Consider the following 13,731-nt stretch of genomic DNA (forward strand, 5'->3'; position numbering starts at 1 on the left):
TTATTCATGATTTACTTGACAAAGATTTTTTATTATTTTTTGCTCTGTTTCTTACTGATAAAATATTTTAGAGCTTGAAATAACTAGAAAAAATGTATTCTTTATAAAAATGTCTATGAAGTTATGTGATTATATTAATTTACATGAAGGGTCTAGAATTTACACTTTTAAAATCAAGCTACCTTATATATACAGGTTTTTCAAAACTGATTTTTTTTTTTTTTAAGAAATAAAAACGGTCTTTGAGGGTATGAATTAAAGGGATAGTTCACCCCAAAAATGAGAATTCTGTCATTTTTGCTCCCCTTCATGTCGTTGCAAACATGCATGACTTATCTTTAACAAAAAAAACAAAAGAGATATTTTGAAGAATGTTGGTAACCAAACAGTTTTGGTTCTCATTCCCATGGAAGTCAACAGGAACCAAAAAATAAATAAATCATACAGAGTCGCAATAATGTGAAGGTGAGTAAATGATGACGTGATTTTTATTTTTGGGTTAAACTTATTTGTGACATTAGAGATTTAATGTAAACAAACTAAATACGCATTGAATTTAGTGTTGCTGAGTGGAAAGAAGTACATTCTGTGTTAATAACCATTTGTATAACTACAGTTTTACGACACATAGCATGGTTAGACTATGGTTAATGTGGCAAACCCGTGGTCAATTTGTGGTTACCATGGTTTAACTACGCAACCATGTTTTTTTATTATTATTTTTTTTTTGTTGTTGTTGTAATAAAACCATGGTTAATTTCGTAAGGGAATGGATGCAGTTTTGCCAGATTTCCTAAATAATAAAATAATCTGAATCAACTAAAATTAGTGAACCAAGTCTCATGAGCGCACACAAGATGAGGAAAGAAAAGCAGAAACACGGAGGAATGTAGTATGTAGAGTGCTGCTTGTCAACTGTGTCGTGTGGCTCAAGTCCTATCAAAAAAAATAACTAAAAGAAAGAAATACGCGACTGTATCGCGGACATAAAGTTTAAAACCGCGTGTTGTGTAAATGATCTGCTCATATTTTGAAACCAACACCCCCATAGTCGCTAGTATTAGAGAGGATATGGCAACACAGATGTGAGGGAACACAGTGAGGGTGTGGCTTAATAAACACGTCATGACAACATGAATCGAAAATAACAAGGCGCTACGCTATACTACGTTTTTCGCACTAGACAAATTCAACATTACCCGTGGGGCATCAATGTTTACCAACATTACAAACATTAAAACTGTAAATCTCAATCCGTGGAAGAGAATATTACAATTTCAGTTCGCGCCTCCTCCGTCGTGACTCATTTACGAAGTCAGCTGACCAAATCCTTAGAAACCGACTCTCCCTGCAGTGATGGACCGAGAGCCTTGAACTTCACACCAGACTCATTCTCCCTGCGGTGAGGAAACCGGTGCTGGACAGGAAAATATGCTCAGGTGGATAAAAGCGAATACGCAGTTTTAGCCGACTGAGGGTTGACTGTATCGCGTTAATCATGTCGGACTCCTCAGAAGCCTCTCTGCCCGCTTTCAGGCGCTTGAGTTACTCGGTGGGGCATTTTCTCAACGACCTGTGCGCCTCTATGTGGTTCACATACCTGCTGGTGTTTTATCACTCAGTGCTGGGCTTTCAGAACACATATGCTGGTGTGTTGCTGCTAGTGGGACAGATAGCGGATGGAGTGTGTACACCGCTCATCGGTTATGAGTCTGATAAGACACCCGGCTGTGGATCATGTGGGAAGAGAAAAACATGGCATTTAGTCGGTGAGTGACGAGGGTCTTAAAGAGACAGTTCAGCCAAAATTGCGCCTGTCATCACTTTCATGTTGTTCTTGACCTGTATGACTTTAAAAATAAGACTTCAGGGACGAACATTCACTTTATTTATTTTTTTATGTCATGTTCTTAGTAAATTATAAAAGTTGTTTTGGGGTAATCTGTTTCTTTATCTCTTGCATATTAATGTATGATATATTATTCTCGTTTGTGACCCTGTATCAAAAAGCCAGTCATAAGGGTCAAATAGTTTTTTTTAACTGAATAAATAAGCTTTCCATTGATGTATGGTTTGTTAGGATAGGACAATATTTGGCTGACATACAAATCAAAATAATGAGAAAATCACCTTTAAAGTTGTCCAAATGAAGTTCTAAGCAATGCATATTATTAATCAAAAATTTAGTTAGGAAATTTACTAAATAACTTCATGGAACATAATCTTTACTTAATATCCTAATGATTTTTGGCATAAAAGAAAACTTGATAATTTTGACCCATACATTGTACATTTTCATTTAGTAATTAAGCAAAAATGTATTGTATTGTAACAATATAGAAACAGTGTATTGTTGGCAATTGCTACAGATATATCTGTGCTACCTATGACTAATTTTGTGGTCCAGGCTCACATTTACTCTCGTTTTACTCTATCTAGGAACCATTAGCGTCCTCCTGTCATTCCCCTTTATATTTAACCAGTGCCTGGGCTGTGATCTGGACACTCCGCAGTGGGTCAGTCTCACTTATTTCACCCCCTTCATCGTCATCTTCCAGTTTGGATGGGCGGCCACCCAGATTTCCCATCTCTCCCTTATTCCCGAGCTGGTGACTAGCGAGCATGAAAAAGTGGAGCTCACTGCGTACAGGTAAACTCATGCTGATCTAAGCATGTAATGATCAACCATTCTCGTGATGCTTGTTTGGAGGACTTTGTAGTGACCGGGATGATGTATTAGCTTTTTATTGTGTTTTGGTTGGATCTGTTAGGTATGCCTTTACGGTGATAGCCAACATCACAGTGTATGCAGTGGCCTGGCTGATGTTTCATTTTCAGACTCAGGAAGGAGATGATCCTGCCATTACGGAAAACCTCGGCCCGGTTGACATCCCTGTTTTCAGAGTGAGTGCTGATGTTCTTGTGCTGAACTGAAGCCTTGGGTCTTTACATCCTGAATTATAAAATAGCTCAATTTAAAGACCCCATGATTTAAATTTTTTTGTGACTCTGTGTGCTAGTGTACTCCTAAATTATCTTGATCAAATAAATATATACAATTATAATATATTTTTTAAAGAAAAAAAGTTCTGATACAACTGATACAGAAATATTAAAATAACTGCTGTTCTTCTGAACTTTCTATTCATTAAAGAATGCTGAAAGAAATGTCACCATTTCCAAAAAAATATTTAAACTGTTTAACATTAATGAGATGTTTAATAAGCACCAAATCAGCATATTAAAATTATATCTATCTATCTTTCTATCTATCTATCTATCTATCTATCTATCTATCTATCTATCTATCTATCTATCTATCTATCTATCTATCTATCTATCTGTCTGTCTGTCTGTCTGTCTGTCTGTCTGTCTCTCTGTCTGTCTGTCTGTCTATCTATGAACAGTAACACAAGGAAGATTTATTTAAAGGGGTCATATGATGCTGCTAAAAAGAACATTATTTTGTGTATTTGGTGTAATGCAATATGTTTATGCGGTTCAAGGTTCAAAAAAACACATTATTTTCCATATAATGTACATTATTGTGTCTCCTCTATGCCCCGCCTTTCTGAAATGCGTCGATTTTTACAAAGCTCATCGGTCTGAAAAGCGAGGTGTGCTCTGATTGGCCAGCTATCCAGTGCATTGTGATTGGTCAAATGCCTCAAGCGTGTGATGGAAATGTTACCCCCCTTAACATACTATATGCTTTCTCCCAGGCCAGCAGCACAAGACTCAGTCCAGCTGCTCTGCTCGTGCACATCCCATCATCGGTTCTCTTTTAGCAGTTCAGTCAATGTACTGTTAGGAATAACTGAATAACTCGGAATATTGGTTTATTTCACGTCAGGGGGAGTGTAAGGTATGTTTATAAACCAAATAACTTAAGTTTAGTGCGTATTGAAGACGTGAACCGTTTCAAACGATTCAGTTCGATTTGGTGAACTGGTTTGACCGGTTCATTAAGAAGATCCGGTTAAATAGAAAGATTCGTTCGCGATCTGGACATCACTAGATGAGACAAAACCAATAAAACCCATTACAAACGATGCATTTGTTGCATCCAGTGGGGATATAATTACTGATCATAATAACTTATACTGTATTTTTACGTGTTGCGTATCGCGCTGCGTAAACATAAAACCATCTCTGCATTTGTGATCTGAGCAAACAACAAACAACAATCCTACTCTACCGTTCAAAACTCGCATTTGAATCATCATTGGCAAATTCCTTAAATATAAAAAATGTACCTACAGGCTGTGAGTCAGTAGTGCCAGACTGTCCTTGCAAAGTTGGAACTGCCCAACTTTATAGACAGCCTTTGTGCCACAGAAGCATTGCAGGCTACTGGTTCAGGAAACAGTCCTCGTCCTCCATAAAATGCGCAGCACACATCTGAATATTTGGGTTGAACTGTTCTGGAATAGTGTTGAAATACAACTTAACCACTGATTTCTAGTCATGTCCTCCATGTCCTCTTTTGGAAGGCCAAACAAAGTTTCACTTCAATGAAACACACAGCATCTCCACAACATGGCAGCTGCGGCAACAGCAAGAATAAAAGATACCCCTTCTTTCTTTGCGTGAACATTTGGACGGTGTTATGCAGATCTTCCCACATAGTGAGGTAGAGATGTGGGGGCATGTTAGAACGAGCCGTTTTAGGGATGTGTGGTTGACCCTTAACTTTTATAAAGAACATCTCGTTGGATTTGAGACTTTAGTCTTTGCAACTTCACAGATCTTCTTTATGCACCAAGAGCTTGTAACACTCCAAAGATAAAGGAAAAATTGAAATCGCATCATATGACCCCTTTAAATAAAGAGGATCAGTTTTAATTTCATGTTGACTTAAAAGTCAGTATAGATTTTGATATTCCAGCAAATTTCTCTCAGATGCTTCTTTAAATGAGTTGTAGTACCCTAGTAAAAAATACATTTATTTCATACTAACTATAGTTCAAATCTGTTAAAATATTTACTGGCATATTGCTTACTGATATAAAAATGATAATTAAACTATATTTTGAGTACTACTTGTGCACAATGCACATTTCTTCATATTAAAATATAAATGTGTTTTTATGTCACTATTGATGAAGATTGTTTGATCTTTGAATAATATCAATCTTTAAATTCAAAGTATTTAAAGTGTACCTAAGTATACTTGCAATTACTCCACTTTAGCACAATCACATATACTTCAGTATATGTTCAGCACTACTTCCGCACAATTAATGTGCATTAAGTACAAAATTAGTTGTTCCAGTTTTGCAGACTTTAAATATACCAGTTTAGTATGCTAAAAGTACTATTTTAGTAATTTAATTTTTTTACTAGGGTAGTTAAATACAGTAAATGCATATAATCAACACTTTATGGTTTTCAGCCGATTTACATGATGCAGGCCTGGTCAAAACAGCCCTGACAAGCTTCATGCAGTAATATCTGTTCACACTCAGGGTCTAAGTCTCACAGTAGTGGGCATTGGAGCTCTGTTCTCGCTGCTCTTTCACCTGGGCACACGGGAGAAGGGTGCACGTCCCCGTCAGGAGGAGGAGGGCTCTAGTCCTGGGGAGCGGCAGCCTCTTCTAAACAACACCACTGTGTCTCCTCCCACCAGTCTGCTGCAGTGGAAGCACTGGCTGAGACAGCCATCATTCTACCAGGTTAGCAGCCCATACCCATGTTACTTTTCAGTGGCATGTAAGTTAGTTCTCAGCTTTTGTGATAAATCTGAATAGTGGCTTGAAACACAGTGTTATCACTTAATCACAGTGGTGTGAAAATGTTCAGGATACAGTATTTAGTAACTGTTCGGAAAGTTAATATCATCTCTAAACCCTGCTCTGTTATTCAGGTGGCTTTGCTTTATATGTCCACCAGACTGATAGTGAACCTGTCGCAAACATACATATCCATGTATCTCACCTACACACTACTGCTGCCAAAGGTAAGACAGCTATAGCAATACTATACTTTGCACCCAGTTCATCAACAAAAGCATCAAAGAAAAAAGCCAGTGATCACTGTTTGATTCTCTCTTTTGCAGAAGTACATAGCCACCATTCCCCTGGTCATGTTCCTGAGTGGTTTCGCTTCCTCATTTATCATGAAGCCTCTAAGCAAGCTAATAGGCAAATGTGTGAGTATAAGTTTGCCTGTGTGTGTTTTGATTGAAATATAAACCATATACCTCTTCTCTTTGTTGGAAGTGATTAACAATCCAGAGATAGCAGTCAGTTTTGCTGCGTCATATACGTGTGATCAAATTTATGAGTTGAGCACACATGAACACCACCATAAAGTCATAATTACCAGTGGGGAAATGTGTGATTTCCTTTGAGCCGAAGCTTTATGAGTTGGAGGTATGTCAATTATGGATATTATAAACCCACCTTATGTGCATCCTTATTAAATTAGTGCTAAAAATCTTCTTGTCTTCATCAGGAAGTAAAAAAGAGAACGAAATAGGAAATTGCCCATCAAGTCAATTTTATTTTTACCAAAATAATCACGTTTTAAATACTTCCCTTCTATTCTTAAAGGGGTCATATGATGCAATTTCAATTTTTCCTTTCTCTTTGGAGTGTTACAAGCTCTTGGTGCATAAAGAAGATCTGTAAAGTTGCAAAGACTAAAGTCTCAGATCCAAAGAGATATTCTTTATAAAACTTAAGAGTCAGCCACACACCCCAAAACAGCTCGTTTAAACACACCCCCACATGACTACATCACAATGTGGGAAGATTTGCATAATGCCACCCAAATGTTCACGCAAAGAAAGAAGGCGTAACTTTGATCCTCGCTGTTGAAAGCGAAAATACTTTGTTTGGCCTTCCAAAAGAGGACACAACTAGAAATCACTGGTTAAGTTGTATTTACAGCACTGTGTATGGACCATGTCAATGGGAACACAGTTCATACACGGAAAAATAATGTTATTTTTAGCCACATCATATGGCCCCTTTAATCAATGGCTGTTGTAATTACCTAATAGAATTTGGTATGAAATCATTACAAATGCATTCCAGTATCCCTGATATTTAGACTATTAAAAACATGATGGCTTCTTTGTCTAGTTGTTCTAAACCTTTTTGACTCCTGACTTGCTCTAATGATAGTATTGTTTTTAAAACTATTGTTATTTTTTTAATGTACAGAAACCAGTAATAAGTAACTAAAATAATTATAAGTAAAATAAAAATAATTACATTTCAGGATTCCAGAGTCTTAAGAGCCAAATTTTCTTCAGGTGTTCTGCTCTTTTTAATCAGTGATTTTGCATGAATTTTTAAGTTGTTTTTGATTTACTAAATAAAGATTTGTAAAATATATTTTTTACTCACAATTTCTACCTCATGTTTCAAGAGAGCTGGAGCCCTGATTCTAAAAATGTTGCCTTAAAATTATTAAGTAAAAAATAAAGAGCTGTTGAGTGGGTGAATTAAAATAAGAAATATCTTGAGTAGTAGTTTTAGCTTATTTAAAAGTTGTTTTGTCTTGTTTTTAATCATTTTGAAAGTGAAAAGTGAAAGCCGTGACGTTGCCAACCCACACTCAGAATTTGTGCTCGGGGAGCAATTGGGGGTTGTGCTATTGAAGGTGGAAGAGAGCGCTGTAAATTTACTCCCCCACCTTCAATCCCTGTTGGTACAATTCAAATTCAAACCCGCAACCTTCAGGTTACAATTCCAACTCTCTAACCCCCTGACCCCCTGGTCCCCATCCAGTATTTAAGGGACCATCTTGAAAATGACAATGAAAATGAATGGAAGAACATTTGCCTAGACATTTTCATGTGCAGTATTGGAAGTTATTGGAATAAAATATGATAGAAGGATTTTATTTACACTGAAGTGTCCCTTTTTCTTATTGACAGATGACCTATTTTTTGGGACTCTTGCTGATTCTTGCGTTCTCCTATTGGGTGCTGCTGGATGCACACATGGGAGAAAAGGTGTATGGCGCGGCGGTCTTGCTCGGAGTGGGGTCCGCTACCATCCTGGTGATGTCCCTTGCCATGACAGCCGAACTCATAGGAGACCAAACAGTAAGTGCTTATATCAGTCAGTAATGGAGAACTGAAAATGAACAGAAACTGCTTGAAGCAAATGTTTTATTGAGCGTATTCAGCACTAACAACTTCAACAGTAACGCATGATTGAACCAGTAAGATATGCAGATATTTACAGAAGTGAAAGGCATATGCTTCAGAGCGACTAGTTTCGAAAGTAAAAATGGTTGTAAGGAACTAAAATTGTGCTATTAAAGAGGTGTTCGAGTTTCTGATGAGACTTTTTTTCTTTCCCTCCTGACAGCAAAGTGGTGCTTTTGTTTATGGAGCTATGAGCTTCACAGACAAGGTGGCTAATGGTCTGGGAGTTATGATTATTCAGACACTACATCCCTGCCGGTAAGTGTATATATCACTGCATAGATGCATACTAAATTTTGAAGTGAGTGAGAGAGACTGTTTTAATGGTTTAATTTTATGTTTAGAGTACAAGAAATAAAACAAAATTTAATTTCATTATTTTTAATATTTATATTTACATGTGTGATTTCTCTCATATAGCACAATGGTATGCTGTCCAGGCTGTGTGTGGTATTACCACTATATCATGGTCATCGTCACTGGTGGAGTGGCCGTTTTAGCAGCGCTGAGCCTCTGCACGATCCTAATCTGGCCTATAAAGATAGTGCGCTGTAAGACACTTGACAAAATGATCTTTCTCACTTTGAAACATGTACTTCCTCTTTGACTGACTGACTGTTTTAATAGTGTTACTCGATAACCTCTTCACCTCATGGCTGACCTGATGTTTTGTATTACAGTATCTATGCAAGATCATGTGAATGGTTCAGTAAACAGCAAAGACTTTAAGGGTGAGGGCAACATGTCAGCATCTGAAATAACAATCAGGAATCTGAACTGAATGATTTTCTTCACAAAAAACAATCCGAAACATCAATCATCCACCTTTAATTTAAAGGGGTCAAATCATGAGGCAAATTTTCCTAAATTTTTTGAGATGATGGAGCGTAAGAAACCAGGCTGCATAATATTTATTGATTCATTGATTGTTTTTTCTGTGACAACTAAATACTTTGATTCAGTTATCCTGAGCACACCTATTAAGAAACCCAGACTAATGTGGGAAAGTTTGCCAAACCTTGTGCTTTGGAAGGTGAAGAAGGTGGAAATGGTCATGATTGCCTGGATTATGACAATATAAGTAAAATTATAAAAATATGACCCCTTTAAAAGTTCCAGTAAAAGTTCCAAGTAAAAGATTCCAACCTGGTTTAAACTGGCATTCAAATGTTTAGGGTCAGTCATATTTATTGTGAAATATTAAAATATAATATACTATTATGATATTTTAAAATGACGTATTCCTGTGATGGCAGAGCTGAATTTTCAGCACTATTACTGCAGTCTTTAGTGTCAAATAGCATTCTAATATGCTGATTTGCTGCTCAAGAAATGTTTCTTATTATTATGGTCAGTGCTGCAAACAACAGTACTATTACAACTTTTTTGCATCAATATTCATTAATGAATAGAAGGTTCAAAACAACAGCATTTAAAAAAAAAAAAAATCTTTTGTTGCATCAGACTATCAGTTTCTTTCAAAAAATCGTACTGACTCCAATCCTTTGAACGGTGGTGTACTCTATATGAATTTGTACATGTAATATCTAATGTTTGTATTGTTTTTGTAGATCTGCCTGAGGTGACTGGCCTTATGGGGAGTGATACAGAGGACTCGGAGAGCTCTGAACAGCCATCAGTCGACTGAACACACATCTTCAGCTCTGATGCAGAGAGCGTTTGGTTGACACTTACATCACAGTGGTGAAGATTAGAAATCAGGTTTTGGTTCAGAATGATCTTTCACACAGGCCAGTGTTTACTAATGTAATCTATATGGTGGCCACATCTTGACACATGAGAGCCAGATATGTGGTGAATTTTAGGAGGAGATTAGTTGATATTACTCTTGTGTCCTGTATTGTGGCTTTTCATCTCATAGTTCTCACTCAACCCAGCACTCTGCATAGACACTTTATCTGTATTATGCACAATTTTGTCATGTTTATCATTTAAAATTTATTTTTATTTGTGATTTATAAATTTAGTTTAAGTTATTTCAACCAAATCCATAAAAACAAGGGAATTTATTTATAGAAGGACTCTGCAAAACTATTGACATTATTATGACATTAATACAAGATGCACATGTTAAGATGGATGCATCATTTCAGGTTATATATGTAATAAATTCATTTATCTGTTCCATAAGGGAATTCATGAAAAGGGAAGAATTGCTATTTTAAATCAAGGGACATGAAGCCATGTGTTTTCAGGTGTGAGATCACTGTTAGGGACCAGAGAGTCAATGATGAGCATTTTATTGATGAGCTTTTTGTTTTCTTTCATGCTTTTATATATGCATAATTGTTTTCATATGCAAGACAATTGTGTCTGACATGTTTTCTGTTCATATAATTTACTGAACAGAATAAATGTTCTTTATGAACAGACATTTCTGTATCTAGAGTTGATGCATTGTAACTAGTTACTGATTAGCAGTAATGCAGTGTCAGTGTGAGTAGTTTTAACATCTGGTCAGCTGATTTAACGTGTTGCTCAAGACTTTAAACACTTAAGAATAAATTGTAAAGACTGACGCTCAAATGTAACTGGAATGAAGTAGTCAATTGTAGTGGAATAAATCAACAAAATCATTATGTTTGTAAAAGACCATTGTATTTTATTATATTTGATGTCTTCTTCAAAACATTTTAAATAAAAGTTTTTTTTAAATTACACTGCGTTTTAATTAAAAATAGTATTTATGTTTTATATGTTATAAACGTGACATAATATTTATATTTATTCAGCAGGGAATCATTAAATTGAATAAACATTACAGTAAAGATTTCTCTTTCAAATAAATGTTCTTTACATTCTTCAAAAAATCTTTAAAAAATGATAACTGTTTCCACAAAAACATTACACATAAGTAATAATTGATTACAAAAAATATCAGTATATCAGAATGATTTCTGAAGGATCATGTGATACTGAAAACTGGAGTAATAATGCTGAAAATTCAGCTTTGCCATCACCAGAATAAATTACATTTTAAAATATATTAAAATAAAAAAACAGTAATTTTAAGCTGTATAAATATTTCACAGTATTACTGTTTTTAATGCATTTTGATAAAATGAGGTGAGAGAAACTGTATGAACCTGTTATGTAGTTCTTGTCCACAAGGTGGCAAAAGAGTCCAATAGGTGGAGACAGGGTCTGATGTTTAAATGCTAAATAATGCCTGCCTGTTGTGTGCTGGCTATGTTACTGCATTCATTTCATTTCATTATGAAAGAGACTCATTCATTTATTTTAATATTGTACACACATTATTGGTAATAGTAATAAGTTTTTTATTTATTGCTTAAAAATATGAGTATTACAAGAGTATTTTGCTTCAATACATTAGCTGCTTATGATGTCATTTCTCTTAATAAAACAGTGTGGGTAGTGTGTTTGCTTTCAAAAAAACGAGAGGTAATGGGTATGCGATTTTTGGTTATTTATCCAAAACTGGAGTTCATTCGTTTTGTAAATGTGTAAAGCATTTCAGTTACACCTCTGATCTATTCCTCTCCTGTCATGCACAACACCACTCAAAATTGCCCACGGGAAAATCCCATGAAATATTTATTAATAACATCTTTGTTTTGAAGCGTAGGAAATAAATCAAAACCATGCGTTCAGCTGTATCCCATTAAGGGGCAATTATCACTAATTGGAACAGCATTTATAGAAACCACTGTGAATTATCCATTATGTTATTGTGTAACAATAGATTGTTTCAGAGACGCTGTACAACGCAGCACATGTTGTGTAGAAGTTGTCAGTAAAGATGTAGCCTATTTTCTGCCTTTTCAAGCATTTTATTAGTACTTTCAAAGAAACCTTCAGTATTTTTGGATTAGTCTCTGATCTGTGGATCATTTGTGAAAACGTATAACTTTCCCATTGCATTATAAAGAAATAGTTCTCCCAAAAATAAATTTACTTACCCTCCGGCTTTCCAAGACAAGTTTGTTTCTTCATCATAACATATTTGGAGAAATGTAGCATTACATCACTTGTTCACCAATGGATCCTTTGCAGTGAATGGGTGCCGTCAGAATGAGAGTCCAAACAGCTGATAAAAACATCACAATAATTCACAAGTGATTCACACAACTCCAGTCCATCATGATACAGAAATTGAAAAGCTACATGTTTGTAATAAACAAATGTATCTTTTTAGAGTTAAAAAAAAAAAAAAATTCAAAGGAGTCCTTTATCTATTATTTATAATATTGCTTTCTTCAATCATCTCTTTTGAATCAGGAGAGAAATATGCACAGATCAAACACTGTTCACAAGCAAAAACAGTTCAAAACCGCTTTAAACAAATACGTTGGTGGATTTTAATGTGAGAGGACAACAGGGGAGAAATTGTTATTATGGATTATGGACTGGTATTTTTGGCTAGAAGCGTCAGTTTAAAGTTAAAATGCCTTAATGATGGATTTGTTTATTACAGCTTTTCGCTTCACAAGGTAATTGATGGACTGGAGTTAGATTACTTGTGGATTATTAATGTTTTTATCAGCTGTTTGGACACTCATTCTGACGGCACCCATTCACTGCAGAGGATTTACTGGTGAGCAAGTGATGCAATGCTAAATTCTCCAAATCTGTTCTGATGAAGAAACAAACTCCTCTACTTTGTGTGTGTGTGTGTTTGTGAATTATTCCTGTAAGTGCAGTACTGCTGATACACATAAAAAGCATGCAGTAAAACATACAAAACACATTAGTTTGTGCCTCCCGCAGCCCTTAACGCCTGCTGTTTAATTTAGACCAGAATCATGCCATAATCTGCTCCTCATTAAGCTCAAATCTGTTTGCAATGAAGACCAAAATCTACAGGCAAGCCATTCTTTTCATTTGCTTTATTTGCATATTACCATGCAGGTCAGCCAGTATATTTCTAATATGCTTTGTGAAATAATACTAGACTGCTCCCAGAAGATCTGGAACACTCTCTAAAGTGAACTACTAATGGTGCTATTAATCACTGCTTTCTTTCTTTCAGCCTACTTTTCAAGACATTCTGTCATTTAATGGCAAATATAGAGGTTTTATTCTTTCCATATTTAGCCAAGTTTACTGAACATTTAATGTATTATTATTTTGGAAGTGGAAGCAACACTCTAATTTGAGTTTACACTTAAGCTTGCAGATGTATGATGTATGGTCATGTAGTTTTTGTCTTTCTCCAGCATTTATTTTCTTCTGCTCTCAGTGCCTGTGAAAGGGATGAATGAACTTTCTCTTAATGGCCATCGGATGGTGCCAGAACTGCTTGTTTATGAAGGTCGCCATATCGTGATTTCAACTTTGCAACTGTTGTGCAAATATGAGAACATGATTAAAATGTTGTAGTTAATGACTGCATTGTCCAGGTGCAGGGCAGATATGGGTGAATTCTGGAAAATTGAACCATATTTTGAATTCATCCTATATTTATAAAGCCACATTAGATAGGGTTCGTATTAGGGTTATTATAGTCATATAAATGAACTATAATTATTCTAAATTAATACTGGTTTGCACGCATCTTAAGTCTACAAAGATGTCTTTGTAAT

The 13,731-nt window shown here is 35.6% G+C and overlaps 1 protein-coding gene across 2 annotated transcripts; it reads left to right on the top strand.

Annotated features, from left to right (window-relative positions):
- The first annotated feature begins 1,112 nt into the window (after positions 1–1,112).
- Positions 1,113–10,843, top strand: LOC109063446 (major facilitator superfamily domain-containing protein 12-like). Of its 2 annotated transcripts, XM_042718175.1 has the most exons (11): positions 1,113–1,769; positions 2,440–2,650; positions 2,772–2,904; positions 5,469–5,675; positions 5,867–5,959; positions 6,059–6,151; positions 7,889–8,059; positions 8,328–8,422; positions 8,585–8,715; positions 8,845–8,895; positions 9,736–10,843. In XM_042718175.1, exons 1-11 carry the CDS (start codon positions 1,499–1,501, stop codon positions 9,810–9,812), a joined length of 1,533 nt encoding a protein of 510 aa, XP_042574109.1. In that variant the 5' UTR covers positions 1,113–1,498; the 3' UTR covers positions 9,813–10,843. The 2 variants fall into 2 exon arrangements, with proteins under 2 accessions (XP_042574109.1, XP_042574111.1); XM_042718177.1 differs by lacking the exon at positions 8,845–8,895 and having other exon boundaries at positions 1,114–1,769.
- The last annotated feature ends 2,888 nt before the right edge of the window (positions 10,844–13,731 follow it).

This window comes from Cyprinus carpio, chromosome B2 (genome assembly GCF_018340385.1).
Source record: "Cyprinus carpio isolate SPL01 chromosome B2, ASM1834038v1, whole genome shotgun sequence".
Classification (NCBI taxonomy): Eukaryota; Metazoa; Chordata; class Actinopteri; order Cypriniformes; family Cyprinidae; genus Cyprinus; species Cyprinus carpio.